Raw genomic sequence first — 23,611 nt, 5'->3', positions numbered from 1 at the left:
AATAGGCAATGACAATGAAACGTTTCCCCTTGGAAAGTTGGCATGACACTGCTGAACGCTCTGCCACTGCACTGACAATATTTTCTCACCTTCCCTCCTTCTCTTTCCCTGCTCTTCTGTTGGCTGTCCAAACCTTAATTTAGTTTGTTGCAACGTTTTCATTTTGCACTCAGGTAAAGCTCTATAATGCGATGTGACTATTAGCCTACATTAGGTTAAGTAGGCATATGTGATAGAGCATAGACTACACCCTGCCTGTTTTATCCAAAACCCAACTTCCCCGGCCGACACTAGTATAGGCTACGTCACGTGATGCTGCGTTAGACACGGCAATGATAGAGATAGAGGCTGAGAGATTTCAGATGACATTAGACAAATGTGAATTTTATTGGGGGGAAATACAGATGACATGTGGATGTGGACGCTGCGTTTTACATTGATCACTGCTCGAATTCAACGTAGACCAATTTTAAATTTCTGAAAAAAATACCGAGGACATGACCTTGGTGTCCTCAATGGTAGTTACGGCCATGAGTGGTGTGGTGGTTAGCGCTGTCGCCTCACAGCAAGAAGGTCCGGGTTTGAGCCCCGTGGCCGGCGAGGGCCTTTCTGTGTGGAGTTTGCATGTTCTCCCCATGTCCGCGTGGGTTTCCTCTGGGTGCTCCGGTTTCCCCCACAGTCCAAAGACATGCAGGTTAGGTTAACTGGTGACTCTAAATTGACGGTGAGTGTGAATGGTTGTCTGTGTCTATGGGGCAGCCCTGTGATGACCTGCCGACTTGTCCAGGGTGTACCCCGCTGTACTCCAGCTTGCCTGCAACCCTGTAGAACAGGATAAAGCGGCTAGAGATGATGAGATGACAAGCATTTGTGATATTTGACTCCTTATCTATGATGATACAAGGATACACTTGATTTTCTGTTTTACAGCAAAATCAACAGCTAGATCAAACACAAATATAAATCACCTGTCAGGGAAAAAATCACAGAAGGGAAAAGGTCACAATTCCATCACATGGACCAACATATATGCAAGCTTTATTTATCATCACCTTCAGGCAGAACAAGGTCATAAGACAGATAGTATAAAGCAAAACAGAATCATAAACCAGGAAATGAACATGTTCAAACAAAAGCCAGAAAAAAACCCCCTGAAAAACTCTCAGAAATGAATTTGCTAAGAAAACAAATCATAGCAAAGAGTAAGTGAAAAGGCGCATCTTCAATAGCTACTCTGTATCATGACTGAAATCAGGAAACAGGTGGGTTCGTGTTGAGGTGAATTAGTTCATTATAAAGTCTGTGCTGGATGCAGAGCGGATTGGAGAGCAGTAGCTTCTGGATCAGTGGTGGAGCTGGATGTGACAGACACATTTATTTCTGCTTTACTTCCAGTGAATTTTATCTGTGTATAAATATAAACAAGGAATATATGAGCAAAAACAAACAAACAAAAAACTATGTAATGTTACTCCTCCATTCTTTCCTGAAACGCAGATAAAGTAAGCTAGTAACACACAACAGCCAGTTGTTTAGAAATACAAATAGTTTTTTTGTTTTGTTTTGTCTGTCCCCACCCCTGATTTTCTTCGTTAAGTCATGGCCATTCTTCCCCCACTAGACAGCTCTCCCCCATCACATGACAGCTACCATGAAGCCAGTGGGCCACATCTTTTCGAAACGCTTTCTCATGCAGGGGCAGCGTAACACACTCGGTGGAAAGTGCTATCCGTGGGGGTGGGGGGAGTGAGGGGGGAGGTTTACTTAACATTCCCTTACGTGTACATACGTAATATATAATTTAAGGTTTTTTTTTAATGTTTCAGAAAAGCCTAAAGAATTTAATGAAACTGTTCAAAGACATGTTTGATCTCGTCTGTGTCTGTGCAGTTTTTACAATAAATCCAGCTTTACATTTGGTTTGTAAGTCTAACAGTTTTATTTTGTGCAGGACAGAATGAAAAACTGTGCTGTTGTATGTGTGGCAAGCAACACCATGCAGCACTGAGGTCTGAAAGGAAAGATGTGGTTGAGTTGGGACATGTGGTTTCTGTGACTTTTCCACTTGCATGTAGCTTGTTTTTTGTCTTTGACAGCTGAGAGGAAAAAAAAACCCACATATATACTGAACCTTCTAAAACAACACAAGTTACATTAAATTGTCCTGTGCAAATGGCAAATTTGCTCAGAGTCAGATACAAGCTGTTAAAAAAATCTAAGAAGTAAAACACAGTTTAAAAAACACAGCTACAAAACACGGCACTGTGTTCAGTGGACAGACAGCAGCAGAGACACTGTACCTCAAACACATTACAGTTGTTATTTATAATCTCTACACATTTTAATTTATTACTTTGAAGATAAAAACAAGAAACAGAAATAGGCCAATTTCATCAGTTTCATTTGGTAGCTTTCAAGATCTCATAGTAACGAGTGCAACTGTGATCCTCAGTCACTGCTGCTCCCTTGGTTTCAGGTTCCATATAAAGGGGCAGTTGAGTGGGTCGTCTTATTATTATGAGACTATGTTTTAAAAGGCTGATGTGGAATGTAGCCCATGAATAAGAGTTCTTCAAATTATGACATGAAACCACCTTCCTGACATTTCCTTTTCTTGGCATAACATGGAACCAAACAACCAAACAACCAACCAACCAACCAACCAACCAAACAAACAAACAAACAAACAAACAAACAAACAAACAAACAAACAAACAAACAAACAAAGAAACAAACAAACAAACTCAGAGCTCCAGGAAACTTGTCCTTCAAAGCTGAGAATAGATTGCTATCATGTCTTATTTGCTGTGCATCATTACACCTATTCAATTCAATTGAAGCTACAACTTTCACAATTTCATTTTATTCGATTCTTAGAAAATTTGAACAAAATTTCAATGAAGAAAAATTTATGTTTAATAAACAATGTCAAACTATGTGCATTTTTGTTTGTATGAAACTAAAGATTTTCAAATTTCCTACAAAGAGGTTGAATATTATACACAAAATGTCCAACAGGTTAACCATATCTTAAAAATAAATAAATAAATTGATAATTTCTCCCTAAATTTTTGACTGAATAAAGAAAGTATCTGACCTGGGGACTTTAAAAATAATCACCTGAAACATAACGAGCTTGGGAGCAGAAATAGAGCTCCAAAGGCAGCTAAAATGCGGCTTTCTGAGGAACCGTAGCTCACAGATATGGATGGTGGTGTTTGAAAGCTACTGAAGTCCTCTTTTTAACTACTTTAATGGGGTTGTGTAACTGTGTAACATATAATGTGTGTTGGTCATTGCAAACCAGAGTTTTGAGGCTATGGGTCAATTCTCAGGTGCAGAAACTGCAGGCTCTTTGGCCCCCTGGTGTTCAAACAGTGCAACTGCATGAAATGCATCATGAAGAGAATGCTGATGTCACACATTCCCATGATGCATATTGTCACATGTTTGCATCGCAATGAATTGTGTCACATGATCCATAAACACCCCACAACAATAGTCACATGGTACATTTTTGGATTTTATGTGCACTAAATTGTGTTTTCATGAAACATTTTAAGGAGTAATGTAACTTAGGCTGACTCCTTAGTATGCAGAGATTTTTTTTTTTACTTGGTGTATTGTAATTTTACAGATTGAGACTGTTTATTTTTATTATTATTTTAAAACCATGTCATATCCTACTGTTGCCATAAATAAATGACCATTTAGTGGTGGTTTTCTGTTATGATTTTCGCTTAATCTGTTCATTCTGAATTTTTGACAGTTTTAAACTGTCAAGATTAGAAAGCACTACTTTTGTACTTATTGCTTATTTTTTGTACTTATTACTTTTGTACTCATTCATAAAAAACAGTTTCATTTCTTTTGCCTTTCATATCTAGAAGTATATAGTACATACAGTATGTCTATTTAACCATTTCCTTTGTCAAGTCAAGTCAACTTTATTGTCAAATATGCTATACATGCTCGACATACAGCACAGATGAAATTTCAGTTCTCTCTGACCCACGGTGCAAACAGGCAATGCAATAAATAAAAAATAGAATAATTGAAATAAACAATATAAACAGTATAAACACTCTAGATAAGAAATAGACATAGACTAAACATTCATATATATATATACACACACAAACGCACACACACACACACACACACACATATATATATATATATATATATATATATATATATATATATATATATATATATTTTATATATATATATATATATATATATATATATATATATATATATATATATATATGTGTGTGTGTGTGTGTGTGTGTGTATAAAATTGGAGCAACAGGACATAAAATAAACAGTCAAGGGCACTTGAGGTATAGCAGGTAAACATGAAATAACCAATCTAAACAATAAACTAATAGCTGTTAAGGTGAGGTAGTGCGGAATAGTGCAAATGAGCGAGGTAAAGTGAAATGTGCAGTCCCTGAGTTCAGTGTGCGAATGAATGTTGAGAGTATGTGTGTGTGTGTGTGTGTGTGTGTGTGTGTCTGTTGGGGGGGGGACTGTGAGGGTGACATGATGTCAGATGCTGAAGGGGGGGCAGGGGGGTGTGCAGGCATAATCTGTGGCAGGGGGCAGAGGGGGGAGGAGGGGCAGAACAGGGAGGGAGTTGAGCCTCCTGACCGCCTGGTGAAAGAAACTGTCCTTGAGCCTGCTGGTTTTGGCCCGGAGACTCTGCAGTCTCCTCCCTGATGGCAGCAGGCTGAAGAGGCTGTGAGATGGGTGGGTGGGGTCACCTGCAATCCTGATGGCTTTGCGGGTGAGGCGGGAGTTATAGATTTCCATAAGAGAAGGGAGAGAGACACCAATGATCCTCTCAGCTGCTCTCACGATGCGCTGCGGAGTCTTGCAGCAGGACATGGTGCAGACGCCGTACCACATGGTGATGCAGCTGGTCAGGATGTTCTCGATGGTGCCTCTGTAGAATGTGTGCATGATGGGGGCCGGGCTCTGCTCTCCTCAGTTTGCGGAGGAAGTACAGACGCTCGTCTCGTCTCGTCTTCTTCCACTTTATCTGGGACCGGGTCGCGGAGGCAGCAGTCTAAGCATGGAAGCCCAAACTTCCCTCTCCCCAGACACCTCGGTCAGCTCCTCGGGAAGAACACCGAGGCGTTCCCAGGCCAGCCGAGAGACATAGTCCCTCCAGCGTGTCCTGGGTCTTCCCCGGGGCCTCCTCCAGGGGGGACATGCCTGGAACACCTCCCCAGGGAGGCGTCCAGGAGGCATCCGAAAAAGATGCCTGAGCCACCTCAGCTGGTTCCTCTCGATGTGGAGGAGCAGCGGCTCTACTCCGAGCTCCTCCCGAGTGACTGTGCTTCTCACCCTATCTCTAAGGGAGCACCCAGCCACCCTGCGAAGGAAACTCATTTCGGCCGCTTGTATCCGCGATCTTGTTCTTTCGGTCATTACCCAAAGCTCATGACCATAGGTGAGAGTCGGAACATAGATCGACCGGTACATTGAGAGCTTCGCCTTTTGGTACAGACGCTGTTGGGCTTTTTTGACCAGTGATGCGGTGTTGTTGCTCCAGGACAGGTCTTCAGAGATGTGCACACCCAGAAACTTGGTGCTGCTCACCCTCTCCACTGCAGCACCGTTGATAGTTAGTGGAGCATGCTGGGTGTGCGCTCTCCTGAAGTCCACAACAATCTCCTTCGTCTTCTCCATGTCCAGGCGGAGATTGTTGTCCTTGCACCACATGGCCAAGCGGCTCACCTCACTCCTGTAGATTGTCTCATCACCATTGTTGATGAGACCCACCACAGTCGTGTCGTCCGCAAACTTAATGAAGAGGTTGGAGCTGGATGTTGGTGTGCAGTCGTGGGTCAGCAGAGTGAAGAGGAGGGGGCTCAGCACACATCCCTGGGGGGCCCCCGTGTTCAATGTGATGGCGTGGTCTCCCCGTCAGGAAGTCCAGCAGCCTGTTGTACAGGGAGGTGTTGAGTCCCAGCTGGTCCAGTTTATGAATGAGCTGTTGAAGTTGTCAGGTATTCAGGCGAGAGACAGAAGTAAAAGCAGAAAGGAGTTCAATAAGACAAACTGGCAGACAAATCCAAATCATTCAGCAAAATGTAGAGTCAAAAACAGGCAATGGTCAGGCGAGGAACAAACAGGAAATCAAAGGCAGAGGCAAAAGAGCAAAATCCAACAATACAAACAAAGTCAAAACCAGAAGAACAGTGCTGGAGCTCAAAGGCTTGATAAAGTCAGACCAACCGTAACCTGGCACCCATCAAAAAAACAAACAAACAAAAAATTTTTTTACATGGCTACTTGGAATTGTGACTTGACTGTATTTGTGGCACCCTGGACATTTTAGGGGCTAAGATTATATACAGAACTCATATTGTATTAACTTGTGTCATCACCTTGGTCCCCCAAACATTATTTTTCTGGTGATTATTATTTAAAATGCTTGTGTCACTTTTAAGCAGAAGAAAACTCACCTGATTTCTGTATTAGCATTTGGGTGATTCTCTTTTTGCGGCAACATTTCAGGTTTGTAAAGTTGGGGAAAAAAATACTAGTGGAATATATTTTTTCATATTGTTTTTCAATATTGACATGTTTAACTATAAGAAATGCATAAAGGTCAAGCTCAGGGATGAATATAGTAATAATTACAGGTAGTTTTATGAAATGTTGTTGCTGAAAGTGTTCCACCCTGTTAGGGACATTAACCTATAAATTGCATATAGTTCAATATAGTAATATTGATGAATAAGAACATTTTCATAGTAATAATTTGTCCTTTTTGATCCCATAATAGGATTTAGTTTTAATCTATAAAAAGTTATTTGATAATAAAACAGTATATGGGTGTATCCTATATGAAATTACTTTTTTGAACATCCCTTTTACTGATATCACTGAACAAATTGTCATCTCTTCAAACCTACATATATAGGTGCATTTAATATTCCTAACCTTCCAATGTCGCACAAACATATTAACAAGATTTAGTGATTATGTCAAAATATTAAAAAAAATAAACATTTAACTTAACAGGGTGGAATGGAACATAACAGGGTGGAAGCAGTGTTTCAGTATTTAAAATCATACAACAACACCTATTTCACACAATACTTATTTTTTATTTAGTTATGTAATCCTTAAAAGATGTGAATAAAAGTTTGAGGAACAAACATTTAAAAGTTATCAATGAAAAACACAAATCATCACATATTTCATTTCATCTGCGGTATGGCATACGTTTCAATTTAGCCATTTTAACAATAATAAAAACAACAACAAGCATCTGCTTCTCTCTCTCTTTTTTGTGTTTTTATATTTTCTCCGTATTTCTTCCACAACTGTTGCATGGAATAGAAGTTCCCTGCGTAACGGTTGTGGGACCGTGCGTTGTAGAACTTGATTCAGTTTTGCCAGAGGGGACTGATGTGGTTTGGACTGGCTTCGTTGCCATCTCTTTCGGTATTTCTCCTTTCTTGACTTTTCTTTTTTCAGGAGGGCTTTAAGCTTTTCAATTTCTCTTTCCAGCCTTTTTTTATTGCGGCTTCTCTGCTGGTTCCCCAACTTTCTTTGCCTAAAACAGAAAAATAAAAGACACAATTAATATGCAATTGTATGTCAAGAAAGAGGAGAAGTTCCCTTGACTTTTAGCAAAGAAATATACTATACTAAACTATTCCTTGGAAGGCTGTAATAACCGTAATACTTAAGTATTAAATTAGTATACTCTCTAGTACAGTGCATGGTCTGAAGTATACTTGATATAGGCTACTTAAGTGTACTTAATACTTAGGCCTAAGTATACTACTATTTGCTAAGGGGAACAACATCCTTATACAAAAATTCAAACCTGGAATGTTCAGGTGAAGCATGAGTATTAGTTGGGGGTGAGGTGTCTGTTGCAGTATCAGGAGTAGGATCACCGGTGGTATTGGGTGGTATTGCTGCTCTGGCTTTCTCCCTGGCTTTTGCCTCTCTCTTTCTCTCCCTCCACTTTTTTCTCTGAGCCCGCTTCTCTCTCTCTGTCATATCTGATATTCCTTTCTTTCTTCCTGATGCCTTGTCTTGCTTCTACTTCTCTCTTTCTTTCTGCAGGTACATTGCTCTTCTCTCTGGGTCAGCATCTCGCTTGGCCCTGTATCGCCGTTGCATCTCAGCTGCACTCAGTGGTGGTGCCATTTCCTAACCAATACACGAATTTCAATTTTCTATTGTATTAGTCTGTATGAAACCATATTAAATATAAACACTATTTTAGCACAGGAACAGGCCTGCACGCATACACACAGAGGTATACTATGGCACAAAAATAATGTTGGCCATCTTGAAAGCATTGGCTTCCAAAATGCAATCAGTTTATGCCTAAATAAGAGTGTTCGCAAACAAAACCTTAAAGGTGCACTGTGTAATATTTTTAGTAGATTATTTCTGAAATTCATGCTGCCCCATTCACAAATGTTACATTTTTCATGAATAGTTACAACCACCATCAAATTGTAAATTCATTATGACTGGGTACTCTGGCCACAATGTTACACAGTGCATCTTTAATTTAAAATAATACTATAATAATAACATTATTTAATATATGTAATATGCATATAATATACTTATACTTTAATATAATATATTACATTTTACAACAGATGTAATTATAAAAAAAACAATAAAAGTTATAAATATATAAAAACAAAACAACAATAAAAACAACAATATAATACTAATATAATAATACTAATAATAATAATAATAAGTATTATTATTATTATTAACAACAACAACAATAGAATCAATGTCGATAACAATAATAACAATAACAATAATAACAATGACAATAGTAATAATAATAATAATAATAATAATAATAATAATAATAATAATATAATTTAAATATTTCCACCCTGGAAGATTCCCATTCCCCCCTGTTAGGCTCATAGTTCTAACAGGGGGGAACCCGACAGGGTGGAAAATTTTTCGCTAATCTCATGCTAGCTCCTTAATAGATGAAAAATTAGCTATCTGACCTTCAGTAGATTAACACTACTTTAATAACTAAATTGAATATTAAAAAAAACCCAAAAAACTGAATTAACATTCCACTTAAGTTGGCTTAACAGGGGGGAACTTTAAGCTTGACCCATAAGGGAGTAACATGTTTAAGATAAAAAATAGTGAGGAGAGAGTCTTAGTAGAAGCTTACCTCAGTTTCCACAGTTTGAAAATGCCTCCAAATGATGTCACTTCCTGTAAATGGCTTGTAGGGAAGTGTAGTTTTTTATTACATCCCAATGACACTCATTCTAACAGGGGGGAAAATTACTACTGAGACATGTAAAGTAGGATTAAAATAGTATATAAGAAATAGAACTTTACCATATTAAATTACATGATTTAATAAAACTTCGTTTGGTCTATTCAACTGTGAAAGAGTTTTTTATATAAATATATATTTTTTATGTCATTCTACTAGATGATGTTGATTACCTGGCACTGTGGGACACAGTAAAATTAAGTGCGTGTGATACCAAAAAGGTGTGTAAAATATGAAATAATATTTTAAATGCATTTGAATTGCATATAATGTTTGGCAAACACTTGACACATCATTGATTTACCTTATTTTTTAATATTTGGCACAGTTTGGGCAAAAATCAGGGCAAGTAAAACATGCGGACATGAAATGTTGCCCCAAAAAGAGAATCACCCATTTGTTGAGTGATATTCCCCTTCGGCAGAAGAAGGTGGTAGCGGCTGTGTTGTGTTAGTGACTGGCGCTGTAATCCTATTGTTGAGGGAAGTCAGCCCAGTCGGAGTGAAGACAGTCAGAGCAGTGGCAACGGGAGATAATACTAATGCTAGACTGTCTTTTTGCTGTGCGTTTCAGGTGAGATAAGTGCACAAGCGCCACATATATCTTCAGGTTAAGTTTACTCACAGTTGTGTCGTTACATTTTATGTTCGAGGGAAGTGATGAACGATTTAAGGAAAAGGCAGCTAACTAAAATTTGCTTTAGCCATTCCTGTTCACATGTTGAGGCCGCTAGTTGTATGTTCTTATGGTAATGTTTCTGACATGACAATATAATGGTATTGTTGTTATGTAAGCTGATGTATAAAACAAAATGCCGGTTTCAGTCCATATTAGCATCCATCCATTATCTGTAGCCGCTTTATCATGTTCTACAGGGTCGCAGGCAAGCTGGAGCCTATCCCAGCTTAGCAGCAAGCAGTGTTTAAGTTCGTGAACTGGCTGCACACTGAATTCTGTCTGATGATTCATTCCTTTCGTTTGTATTCACATGGACAGGTGTATTGACATTGTTTATTTAGTTATTTTCAGCTGTAATCTTTGTTTATTGTTGAGGGAAGTCAGCCCAGTCGTCGTGAAGACAGTCAGAGTAGCAGCAATGGGAGATAATACTAATGCTATACCACGGCTCGACATTAACTTTTATCCCCACTTGCCCCCCAGTATTATCACTTGCCCACTATTTTGCCAGTACTACTTTTTTTCTTTTTTTTTTTAGGAAAACCAGAGAATAGTTGTGAATTGCAACATAAAATGAAGCTCACACATTGAGTTGAAGTTTGGTTATCGATTAAGTTTATGATTAAGTTTGGTTATTGGTTACTTTTTACTTGAAACGGACAATAACAATTTTATCCAAAATAGTTTTTCCTACCTTAGTTGATTTATTTCCATTTCACACGCATGCAGCTGTTGTGATGTTCAGTGTGTTTGAGTAGAACTCTCTCAGACTGTAGGTTCATTACTCCATAATGTAGAAATCATAAAATAGAAATCTATAACAATGTTTGTATGAAGAAAACAATAGGGTGCCAAGACTTTTGAACAGTACTGTGTTTGAGAATATTTATATATTGTGTTTTTTTGTTATATTATCCACCTCTAGGTTCAAAACAAAACAACAACAACAACAATAAACCTGCGCCACGTAATGACAGACAGGATAATGTTTGAGTTTAAAATTGTTTAGTGTGTAAGTTGTGGGTGTTTTATACAGACCTGGCAACCTGCAACTGAATCAGTGCAGCCAGTGTTCTGATAAACGGTCCTACATCTGTTCAAATGCCAAGAAATGACGTTTTGTGCTGGGGCGGCACGGTGGTGTAGTGGTTAGCGCTGTCGCCTCACAGCAAGAAGGTCCTGGTTCGAGCCCCGTGGCCGGCAAGGGCCCTTCTGTGCGGAGTTTGCATGTTCTCCCCGTGTCCGTGTGGGTTTCCTCCGGGTGCTCCGGTTTCCCCCACAGTCCAAAGACATGCAGGTTAGGTTAACTGGCGACTCTAAATTGACCGTAGGTGTGAGTGTGAATGGTTGTCTGTGTCTATGTGTCAGCCCTGTGATGACCTGGCGACTTGTCCAGGGTGTACCCCGCCTTTCGCCCGTAGTCAGCTGGGATAGCCTGCAACCCTGTAGAACAGGATAAAGCGGCTAGTGATAATGAGATGAGATGAGATGTTTTGTGCTCTGCGCATGCGCAGTGGTGCTTTGTAGGACGTATTGACGTGTAGGACAGTTTATCAGAACACCGGCCCGTCATGACGCAGCATGTTTTTTTTTTTAAATAAACCTAGAGGTGGATGATTAAAAAAAAGACTGATAGATATATATTTTGCACAGGACTGTGTTCCTCTGATAAGAGAAACAAAGCTCCAGCTCTCTCTGCTCTTAATCTGTTCTGTTCTTTCAGGATTTATCGCGCATGTCGCTGCTTGTTGAGTGTTTTATGCCCGAGTTGTCTGAAATCAATCTGGGTTTTCCGTGTTGAAGAAGGACGCGGTTTCACCTGTAAGAAAATCCAACATTTACATGAAGGAGCTAACTCGAATGAAAGCAGAAAAAATTAAAATGAGATTCTTAAGCAAACTCTTCCAGACTCACTTCCGACTTTCTGTTTTTGTAAAATACATTTTAAATACAATCGTGAATTTCTCTGGAGTTTTCAGGCTGAGCTCCTCAACTCATATTCTTTAACCACTCACTTCCCTGTTGTTCTTGAAGCATTTACTTCTATTTATTAAAATTTTTCTTGATAGCGGGGAGACGGCAATGCCTTTTACCTATTTCTCTGTTTGAACAAGCAAAAACAGCACAAAAATGAACCATATTGAAGACAGATTAAGCTTTGCTTGCATGAAAGACGGTGTCTGTCTGACCGCAGCTGTAATTATCACGTGATGCGTGACGTCATGCACAAGGGGTCTATAAACAGTATGCGTACAGTGGGGGAATATAAAATAACTTGCAAAAGCAGTACATGAAACCTAGACTAAGAAAACAGCCAAGACATAATGGTGGATACGTAGTGAGGGCCGCTTTTAGGAACTGAAATAAAATATCAAAAAGCATAATTTTTGTGGTGCTAGTTTGTAATATATGCTCATTCCAACTTGCTCAGTCGGGCATGTTGGGTACATATCCCACTTGCCCGAATGCATGTTTCACTTGCCCAGGGCAATCGGGCAATCCTTAATGTCGAGCCCTGTAGACTGTCTTTTTGCTGTGTGTTTCAGTACAATAAAATCATCTGACACCTGGATGAAAATTTTCGACATGCAGTGTGTAACATATTGCAGAATTCGATATATGCCCACCATTTTTAATTAATAAGTTAAAAAAACACAAAATAAATTATGTGGGATTGAGCTGAAGAGTTTATGGTAATATAAAATTCGGTCCTACCTAATAGCAGAGTTTCCATTCAAATGAAAACAAACATGCAACAGATGATGTACTTTGATGTGTTTCAATTTCAATTTTATCATGAGAAGATAAATTTCTCCAAACTCACATGTATATTATTCTTTGTATTACTATAAACTACAGTGTGCGTTAGGGATTTATAGCAAAATGTTTTGAAAACAAAAGATACACGATTCATGAAAACACTGACTGGATTCAGGTCAACTTGTCAGATCCCGAAGGATTTCACAGTGATTTCAAAATCAACATCACTATTTAGAATTAAATTCCTACAACTCATCATTTCTATTCATTCATTTTTTACATTTTCTTTCTCTTTCAGCTTGTCGCTTTTCTTGTGAAAGATTTCTTCGCCTTCCTCTAGCTCTTTCACTTCTTCTTTCCTTTTCTTCCTCTGTCAAAACTCTCTTTCTCTTCCCGGGTTTGACTTCATCTTTCTCTCCTTGGTTAATTTGTTCTGACATCTTTTTAAAGTTTGCATTAAAGTTTGTAAAAATGATTATTATTTTGTTGTGCTGTTTGAGTTGTTCTCAGTGGAAAAACCCAATAAATATGAAATTATCTTTAGACAAAAATAAGTTATGTAGGCGTGCTCGCTCTTCTAGTTCCAGCCAAAATCAAACAGCCAATCAGAATCGCGAGGGGTGGGGACAAACGGACGTACATGGCTGGGATCCCTGTGTGTCCATGAAAAATCAACTCGATGGGTTTCCATATTTTCTTAAGTATGGAGCTCCGCTCGCGTGGGCCGAAGCTCCACTATAAATTTATATTTAATAGTAGGTCCTAGTTTAGGGTTTTTTTTTTTTCACTCATGACATGAATCAGTGAAAAGCAAGCTGGGCGAGTCCTTTTGGATTTTACCAAGATGCCAGAACTTTATGCATCTACACAATAACATACTGTATTCCCGGACTGCACTATAGACTACATGTACAGGGTGTGTGCCATTCTTTTATGCTTATGGTATTGTTAACACACATGTCCACAAGCCAAAATGATAAGATTCTGCAGTAGGCTGTCTGGCTACTGCTCATATTCATTAGTAGGGTATCCCTATACTCACTATACCCTGTGTATGTACATGGTACACGTGCTGTTTGGGGTGAGCCTCACTTCGATTTTTACGACAGCGGCTAGATTGGTCTGTGAAAGATGTTTTCATTGATTTTTGCAATGGTTCTAAAGAAAATCTGTTTGAAATCCCGAGTCTTGGGAACTAAGACTACTTATCGGACTTGCAGTTACTGACTTTATATTATAGACATGCAACTCTTGCAGTCTTTGCTTATAGTTATCTCGGTATTAAGCTCTGTCTTAAGTGGCCACTGACATTCCCCCAGTTTACCTGGGTATATTCACTGTCTTGGGGCGGCACGGTGGTGTAGTGGTTAGCACTGTTGCCTCACAGCAAGAAGGTCCGGGTTTGAGCCCCGTGGCCGGTGAGGGCCTTTCTGTGTGGAGTTTGCATGTTCTCCCCGTGTCCGAGTGGGTTTCCTCCGGGTGCTCCGGTTTCCCCCACAGTCCAAAGACATGCAGGTTAGGTTAACTGGTGACACTAAATTGACCGTAGGTGTGAATGTGAGTGTGAATGGTTGTCTGTGTCTATGTGTCAGCCCTGCGATGACCTGGCGACTTGTCCAGGGTGTACCCCACCTTTCGCCCGTAGTCAGCTGGGATAGGCTCCAGTTTGCCTGCGACCCTGTAGAACAGGATAAAGCGGCTAGAGATAATGAGATGAGATATTCACTGTCTTATATGTACACTGAATGTCCTGAACAGGAGCTCAGATTGCAGTTGCTAAAATAGTAATAATTTATTGATATATAAGGTGTGTTGTAGTCAGTGTACTACACTGTAGTGTGTCATGTGGTAATGCATTATATGACAATACAACTTTCATAAATATTACCATATATCAGTTGTAATTATGTTCTACGCATATACCTGCAACTCTGACAATATCATTTTCAGCGATGAATAAAATGGTTTTGAAAGTTCCTACATTTAAAACATATTTTTGATATGGTAATTTTATTTAAGAGATTTCATTTACAACATCTCCGGGCATGTAAAAACTGCAGAGCTTCCAGGAGCCTCTGGTGGCCCCCAGACCCCCAGCCTTACTGGGTTGATGCCCCCCTTCCCATTTTCCTGGATCTGTCCTTGGAAACTGAACATTTACTTCACAATGAATGTGGGACCTGAAAGTCCTTAAATAGTCAAATTCTGATTGTGGCTGTGATCAGGGACAGGTGTGTGTGTGTGTGTGTGTGTGTGTGTGTGTGTGTGTGTGTGTGATTAGAACTCAGGGGACTGTGAACGGTGTGGTGCATGATGGGTGTTGGAGTCTGTGGTGGCCATATTTAAAGGCTGCTGTGAATTCTGGGAAGTGGGGTCTTGAGTGTAACCAGACACAGACATGACAGAAGCAGCTGACCATGTCACTGGAAGGATGTGCTGTGAAATAGCTGTTACAAGAAACCTGTATGTTCTGCTTTCTCATGGAAATAAAATGGAGAACTGTATAAATACAAAATGCAGAATGTTTGTTTTTCTTTCTCTTTCTGGTGCCACTTTTTTCAAGATAAAAAATGAGAAAATGATATTCCACTATAACAGAGAGAGTAGGGATGTTAAAGTTGAGCAGTTTTGATATTTAGACAGGTTTTAGTAATTCACATGAGGTGCCGCTGATGGTCCACAATATTGCACTGGTGCCCCAGACTCTAAGGGGATATTAATCTGTTCCTCTGTATCTGAACTGCAGGTGAACATTAGACTGTGGGCAGCAAATTATAAACATAACTGCTGGAAAAACTCACAGGCAGCACAACACTGACTCTAATTTATTTGTTTATGTGAAGATCACAAAACTACATTTTTTAAAAGAAGAAAATATTATTAAGAAAAACACAAGCTGAAAAGGCGGCACGGTGGTGTAGTGGTTAGCGCTGTCGCCTCACAGCAAGAAGGTCCGGGTTCGAGCCCCGTGGCCGGCAAGGGCCTTTCTGTGTGGAGTTTGCATGTTCTCCCCATGTCCGCGTGGGTTTCCTCCGGGTGCTCCGGTTTCCCCCACAGTCCAAAGACATGCAGGTTAGGTTAACTGGTGACTCTAAATTGACCGTAGGTGTGAATGTGAGTGTGAATGGTTGTCTGTGTCTATGTGTCAGCCCTGTGATGACCTGGCGACTTGTCCAGGGTGTACCCCGCCTTTCGCCCGTAGTCAGCTGGGATAGGCTCCAGCTTGCCTGCGACCCTGTAGAAGGATAAAGCGGCTAGAGATAATGAGATGAGATGAGATGAGACAAGTTGAAAAATATGTTCAATTCTAATCATTTAGTAAGACCACAAATATTGATTACTGAAAGCAAATTAATAAAGAATGGACATTTTTCTTACATTTAAATTTACCCCATGCAGTATGTGTGCATGCTTACACCATTAGAAGGGCAACGTTTTTTCAGTTCTTCCATCTTTATGGTTGTATTTTTCCAGCTGACTGGGTTGCTATGATTACAAATAATGAAGCTGTTACTGACATACAGTGAGAGGGAAAGGAACCCATCTACAGCCGTTTCATTTTCCTTCATATCACAACTATCACTGTAGCAGTGAGCGGTGACTGAGAGTTTCTGAGCTTCACAGCTGAGAGTCACATTACAGATGCCATTGCTTTGCTGGGGAGAGACATTCAGGACTGGTTTCTCCACTGGATCTGGAACACACACACACACCAGAGTACTGTACTGCTAGGCCAGGGCTTTTCAAAGTGTGGGGCGCGCCCCCCCTGGGGGGCGCCAGAGTTCTTCAGGGGGGGCGCAACGTGAGAGACAAAATGGATCGATTTTTAGTACCTAAAGCTACAGTGAGTGAGGAGACAAAGTCTGGGCCAAGCAAAAAAACAGAGCCTCCAGGATGCTGCGATTTGCAACTTCAGCGCAAATTCAACCAATCCCCGCGAATTCAGGGCGGTGTTGCAATTATATCCAATCACCGCAACTTTCCCGCAAATTTGACCAATTATTGGCGTTGTCTTGAGGTGACGTCGACAAACTACCTTCCGCCTTACTTCCGGATGTCTATGTTCAAGAGAAGCAGCATGCGCGCAGTGTTGCCAGATTGGCGGGTTCAAGTATATTTTGGCGGGTTTTGAATATATTTTGGACTGGAAAACGTCAGCAGTATCTGGCAACATTGCATGATGTGTGAGTCAGTGTTTCTGTAGGCTTAAATTCTGTTACTGAAAGTGTGTTATGTTTACAGTGAAGGACTGTGTGCACTTTATTTTATTTTTTTACTTAATACAATAAATTAATAGATGCCAACATTTTTGCCAAAATGGTATTTTATTTTCCATTGTTTAGGCAGCTTCAGCATCATACTGTGAGATTCTGTTCAAATTGTTTTTTTTCTTCTATGAAGCCTGAGCCATTTATTTTATTAGTTTATAATTATTGTTTAATTTAGTCTTCAGGAGAGACTGCCTGCACACGGTACTAGTATTAATAGTTTTTTTTTTCTTACATGAAAGCTGAGGCATTTATATTATATTTTAAGGTAACTTCATGTTGTGCTGTGAGGTTCCCTGCACTTTAACTTTTGAACCAACAGGTGCATTTGGATAAGTAAAGCCTATTTTTCTGCATTTTTGTAGTCCTGGTAATCTTTTATATTGGTAAAGTTGTTTATAGGACCATTTCTCAATGTCTTTGTTTTTTTAATCAATAGTTTTTCAGTAATAACTTAATATTTAACATATCACTCAATTTTATCACAAAAAGAGAAAATCACAACAATTTCTCGCAACTTTCACTTCCTCCCGCAATGTAATCGCAACAAAAACCTAAAAAACACCACAACTTTCATCGCAATTTTTTTGGAAAACCCCCGCAACATCAGACATTTTAGCCCACAACAATCACAGAAAAGGCCTGCGGAATCCTGGGGGACTGGAAAAAGAAGGAAGTATGACCACGATTATTTAAAGTTTGGATTTTCATGGACTGGATCTGAAGATGCTCCACTGCCACAGTGTGTTGTCTGCCAAGAGGTGCTAGCTAACCATGCTATGAGATGTTTAAAATGTGTAAAACAAGATGTTTTAAAAAGCACATTTGTTTAAAATGTGAAAAAGAAAAAAATAATGTGTACAACAAAAATTGTAAGGGGGGGCGCTGTTGTTTATTTGCTCTCCGAGGGGGGGCTGACTCTCCCACACTTTGAAAACCCCTGTGCTAGGCAATGCACACAATTGCTGGTTTCTACATGCAGCAGTGCATTTATCTTAGTAAAGACAAAACTAACTGACCTCAAACATGACAACAACAGAGATATTGCTTCATTAAATCATCAGATTTTACAGAACAAAATGCAGAATTGAACAAAAGAAGGGCTTCTTATCTCAGACTGACAAGATTACTGTATCAGTACTGCAATTTTAATAAGACTTACCCAACACAGTTAATTGGTACGAGGCCACAATTCGTTCTTGTTCACCAGATGCCTCTGCTTCATAGAGTCCACTATCAGTCTTCTGCAAGTTCTTCACTGTCAGACTTTGGGTTCCCTCATTCACCTCCACTCTGTTTTTATACTCTAGGTATACTTTACTTGGATAATTTTTATAGTATTTCACAACGTTTTTACTTTTGTTAAATACCCATGTGAAGTCATCAAACTCATAATCTTTTGTCTGTACATCCAGTTGAACAGAACTGTTAACCAGTTTAAAAATCCCATCAGACACTGTCGGGAAAAAGCAAAAATAAACAATTTTGTTATGTTTTAATTACTTGCATTATGTTGTGTATTTTATGTCACAATTTGTTTATAAACAAACAAAATAAATACAGAATCCAAGGTAGAACAAACTGAGCATTGGCAACTCCATTTAGTTGTACATTATTTTAACATGACATGTCTCAGCATTGACAACATAAAGATACTTCTGGTGAAATTATAGACAAACTTAATTTTCTTTGGCTGCATTCAGTAGAACTACAGGGCCGTATCCCTAACTGTATACTGTACACTAATGGCCCTTTTCCACTACCCTTTTTCAGCTCACTTCAGCTCGCTTCAGCTCACTCCAGCCCGACACGGCTCGCGTTTCAACTACCAAAAAACAGCACGACTCAGCTCGCTTCAGCCCTGCTTAGCCCCTAAAACTCGCACCGTTTTGGAGTGGGGCTGAAGCGAGCCAAACTGAGCCGAGTGAGGCTGGGGGCATGAGCAGACACTCCCCTGTGCACTGATTGGTGAGGAGGAGTGTCCTCACATGCCCACACACGCCCCGCGAGCACGCTGGGATCTGTAAACACTGCAAACCTGGAAGGAGAATAATTACGAATTACGAGAATTTCTGAAGCCTTATGCGCCTCGCCTCATCTATACACTCTTGCCAGTATCTGTTCGCGTTGTCGGTGACAACAAGCCACAGCACCAAGACCAGCAACACTAACGACTTCATGTTTATTGTTTACTATCCGGGTCGTGAGACTACCGCTTAAAAGCTCACTGATGTCACTGTTTGCGCTGCTTAACGACATCACCTGACGTCCACCCACTTTCGCTAACTCCACCCAATGTGTCCACCCACTTCCAGCCAGCACGGTTCAGCGCGGTTGTAGTCGAAATGCAACTCCAACAGCCCCGCTCAGCTCAACTCAGCACGGCACGGCTCAGCCGCGTTTGTAGTGGAAAAGCGGCATAAGTAGTTTGACCAAAATGTAAAGACACCAACTCTTTGTAAGAGTGTGTGAAAGCAGGGGTGCAGGAAATGGATTATTATTATTATTTTTTTTTTTTTGTCGTTTCAATCCAAGATTTAACGTTAAACCTTAATGCTTTAGCAACCATGGTCATCATGGCTAGTATGATCGGGGGAAAAAAAGGAAAAGATTAAAACAAATAAAATCTATAATGTCTTCACCATTAATCAGGGAGGTTACAGTGCATCTTTAGTATATCTTAAGTGTGGAAATTAATGGCTGCATGTCTTTTCTATCAAAATGCTACCACATTTACAGACTACAGCAGCTGCTATACAACAGACTTTCTTCCCTTCCAATTTTTTTATGAAACCAGCCTTTAATTTCGTGATTGTTTTATGTGCACTTCTCCACATGTGTAATAGACATCCAAAGATTTATTATCACTTCTCATGTCATAATTTATATCACAGACTAATGAATGTGTGACTTTTTTCCTGGTGTACAAGTTTTTGAGTGGCGCTACAACTGACACACACAATGTGACAATTCAACGAATTTCCTGCTATAGTATAGTAATAACAGGGGTGGCTCAGTGGTGCAGTGGTTAGCACTGTCACCTCACAGCAAGAAGGTTCTGAGTTCCAGCCCAGTGACTGACGGGGGCCTTTCTGTGTGGAGTTTGCATGTTCTCCCTGTGCCTGTGTGGGTTTCCTCCGGGTGCTCTGGTTTCCCCCACAGTCCAAAGACATGCAGTTAGGTTAACTGGCTACTCTAAATTATCCATCGATCAAGCCTGGAAAGGGATGGGCTCCACCAAGTATAAATGCCCAAGATAAACCATTAATGGACCGTTAAAATGTCATCAGTGGTGCCCCTACAATAATAATAATAATAATACATTTTATTTATAAGCGCCTTTCAAGGTACCCAAGGACACTGAACAGTAAAAAATAAAAAGCAACACAATAAGCCCTTACTGGCTATGGGATGAAGAAGAAGATAATAATAACAACAACACTAGACTGCTTCGGTTTCAAGGCAAATGGACTATTGTGGTATTTTTCTTGTGTAATTTGCACTTAAATAACATGAATTTCATCTCATCTCATCTCATTATCTCTAGCCGCTTTATCCTTCTACAGGGTCGCAGGCAAGCTGGAGCCTATCCCAGCTGACTACGGGCGAAAGGCGGGGTACACCCTGGACAAGTCGCCAGGTCATCACAGGGCTGACACATAGACACAGACAACCATTCACACTCACATTCACACCTATGGTCAATTTAGAGTCACCAGTTAACCTAACCTGCATGTCTTTGGACTGTGGGGGAAACCGGAGCACCCGGAGGAAACCCACGCGGACATGGGGAGAACATGCAAACTCCACACAGAAAGGCCCTCGCCGGCCCCGGGGCTCGAACACAGGACCTTCTTGCTGTGAGGCGACAGCGCTAACCACTACACCACCGTGCCGCCCCTAACATGAATTTCTCAAAAAAAAAAAAAAAATACACAAAGTCTGATCCACAAATAAATAAAAGGAGTTGTATGGATATTTTTGCAATTAATAAAAAAAAATAGCTCAGAAATAATTTGAAATGCACAACCATGCACACATTGTCATTTATTTGTGGAATTACCTCCAATCGTTGAATTACCATTCACCTCCACTCTGTTTTTTTAAACAGTGAATGCTATACTTGGAGAATTTTTAATGTATTTCACAATGTTTTTACTTTTGTTAAATGACCATGTGAAGTCGATGAACTCATAATCTTTTGTCTGTACATCCAGTTGAACAGAACGGTTAACCAGTTTAAATATATCATCAGATACTGTAGGGAAAGAGCAAAGATCAGCTACTTAGTTATGTTGTGATGACTTATTTTATGATTTTGTTTTATACCACAGGAATTGAAAGTAACAAAATAAATATCCATCCAACAGGCAGAACGAGTCATGCATTGGCAAGTCAATGTAGCACTGTGTTATTGTTAACATGGCGTGTCTCAGCATTAACATCAATGACCATGATGATGAAATTATAGATGAGTGAATATTTCTTTTGCTAAATCCAGGGTTGGACACTAAATTGTATGTCAAAAGAGTAATGACACCAAGAATGTTCGTTCAGTGCATACATTACTGTGAAAAAGCATGGGCATGACCCGCATTACACATATAGCATCTGTTATAATGGTGTAACATCCTGCTTCAGAAGTGTATCAGACTATTAAGAGTAATGAAGCTGGTAGCACTGAGACAGAAAGAATGAAAGATTAAATGCGATTACTGGAGATATAAAATATATTATGCTTTTTTTTTTTTCAAAACTACAGTGACCATTGTTATTATGGCTACTTTGATTTAATCATAGTTTTACCATGGTTACAATGATAAGAAAAAGATAAAGATCAGGATAACATGTTCATAACCTCTGCATCATCACTCAATTAAGCTACACTAAATCTTTATGGGTATGGAGTGCACTCATAGCTACAGGGATAGAAGACACATTAATGAATGTATGATGGATTAACATTGATGTTTTTCCAAAAGGACAAAATAGCACTTTTTGAGTGGTGTTACAGTTTTCCCATGCTGGCGTAAAAGGATTCAGGGTGCAGTGAAAAATTAAATATTGACTTAATAACTCCCTATTGTAAGATACTGTGTGAAATTATATCCCTATTTCAGCAACCATAAAACCTAAATACTGTATAAACAACTATAAACTGCTGAGAATTTTTCAAAGACTTATTCATGACAGTCATCTGACAGTCTATAGATCCTGTAGTTTGTTGACTATTGAGTTTTTCAAGTGAACGATACAAATAAAGTGTCACTGAAACTATTATAAGGTTTCCACTCAGAAATTTTATGACAAATTTACCAACATTACCAATCTATCTGAAAGAATTTGCTGAGGAATATCAGAACACAGGAATATTTTTTTCAATAATTATTTAATATTGATTGCATCATCAGTGGACTGAAGTAACCTCTAATCCTTCCATAATCAGAAGGACACTGTATAGTATATCACTATAACCTCTTCAGTCAGAACGTTTTAATTTAGAGGATTACTTACCTGTAATGGAGACAAAGAGGGAGAGAAAGGAGACGAGCTGCATCACCACCGCCATCCTGTATGGTCTGACTCCTCTTTAGATTCAGGAAGTTATGCTTGTTTCCACACTGAACTGAAAAAGAAAACTGTCATATTTTTTAAAGTGCATTTAGTATCACAAGTTCAGCATTTTGGGGCGGCACGGTGGTGTTGTGGTTAGCACTGTTGCCTCACAGCAAGTGGATCCTGGGTTTGAGCCCAGTGGCCGGTGAGGGCCTTTCTGTGTGGAGTTTGCATGTTCTCCCCGTGTCTGCGTGGGTTTCCTACGGGTGCTCCGGTTTCCCCCACAGTCCAAAGACAAGCAGGTTATGCTAATTGGTGGCTCTAAATTGACCTTAGATGTGAATGTGAATGGTTGTCTGTGTCTATGTGTCAGCCCTGCGATGGCCTGGTGACTTGTCCAGGGTGTACCCTGCCTCTCGCCCATAGTCAGCTGGGATGGGCTCCTGCTTCCCTGTGACCCTGACGGATAATATATAGTGGATGTTTGGATGGATGGATGGATGGATGGATGGATGGATGGATTGACTGTATGACCTTAGAAAACACCTGTTGTGACTTGATAACAATAACCAGTCAGTCATTCTTTTGAAATGAACTCTCCCTAAAGAATGAACAGAGGATAAGAAAGCACTTCTCCATTCAGATGGGTCAATTACTGCAGGTATCAGAGCTAGATGAAAATCAAGGAGCGCTGCAATTTTGTTTCAAAAATTAGGCTGTTTAATAAATATTAATGCTGACTGCTGTTTACCAGTATGTTTTCATTAGGTACCTTAAATTAATTACTGATACTTTCATGACTTTGATTAAAATAATGGATAATCTCAGCTAGCTAATAAATGGTAACTCAGTCAGTCATGACTCAAAGCACAAATCTTTACCTGGCAACAGTAAAATCATATCTGTGCAAACTGTACAACTCCACTTCAATATATTATATTTATTAATAACTCTGTACTTTCTACTCTGAATTAGTCAATGGACCATCTTAAGTTGCGCCTCATGTGATGTCTCACAGCATGCGTGTTCCTGT

At 39.7% G+C, this 23,611-nt stretch overlaps 1 protein-coding gene and 1 long non-coding RNA gene across 3 annotated transcripts; both read right to left on the bottom strand.

The window, feature by feature from the left end:
• Window positions 1–1,202: 1,202 nt before the first annotated feature.
• Window positions 1,203–22,903, bottom strand: LOC132871211 (SLAM family member 9-like). Of its 2 annotated transcripts, none has more exons than XM_060905321.1 (4): window positions 22,537–22,903; window positions 18,185–18,478; window positions 16,171–16,448; window positions 1,203–1,405 (listed from the first exon to the last, which is right to left on the bottom strand). In XM_060905321.1, exons 1-4 carry the CDS (start codon window positions 22,589–22,591, stop codon window positions 1,292–1,294), a joined length of 741 nt encoding a protein of 246 aa, XP_060761304.1. In that variant the 5' UTR covers window positions 22,592–22,903; the 3' UTR covers window positions 1,203–1,291. The 2 variants fall into 2 exon arrangements, with proteins under 2 accessions (XP_060761304.1, XP_060761305.1); XM_060905322.1 differs by having other exon boundaries at window positions 1,320–1,405; window positions 16,133–16,448; window positions 22,537–22,900.
• Window positions 7,215–9,417, bottom strand: LOC132871700 (uncharacterized). Its single transcript, XR_009651330.1, has 3 exons — window positions 9,206–9,417; window positions 7,856–8,187; window positions 7,215–7,579 (listed from the first exon to the last, which is right to left on the bottom strand). It is a non-coding gene; the product is annotated as an uncharacterized LOC132871700 (long non-coding RNA).
• Window positions 22,904–23,611: the final 708 nt, after the last annotated feature.

Source organism: Neoarius graeffei, chromosome 23 (assembly GCF_027579695.1).
Source record: "Neoarius graeffei isolate fNeoGra1 chromosome 23, fNeoGra1.pri, whole genome shotgun sequence".
Lineage (NCBI taxonomy): Eukaryota > Metazoa > Chordata > Actinopteri > Siluriformes > Ariidae > Neoarius > Neoarius graeffei.
Note: the sequence above shows the minus strand (reverse complement) of the source record. Positions and strands in the feature narration are given on the sequence as shown.

What these genes read in the sequence shown, in the direction of transcription:
- LOC132871211 (XM_060905321.1), bottom strand. Translation starts at nt 22,591, where the DNA reads ATGGCGGTGGTGATGCAGCTCGTCTCCTTTCTCTCCCTCTTTGTCTCC. An exon ending in CCTCTTTGTCTCCATTACAG is followed by an intron (nt 18,479 to 22,536) that starts GTAAGTAATCCT and finishes TTTTCCCGACAG; the next exon opens with TGTCTGATGGGATTTTTAAA. An exon ending in AACGTTGCCCTTCTAATGGT is followed by an intron (nt 1,406 to 16,170) that starts GTAAGCATGCAC and finishes ATTTATACACAG; the next exon opens with ATAAAATTCACTGGAAGTAA.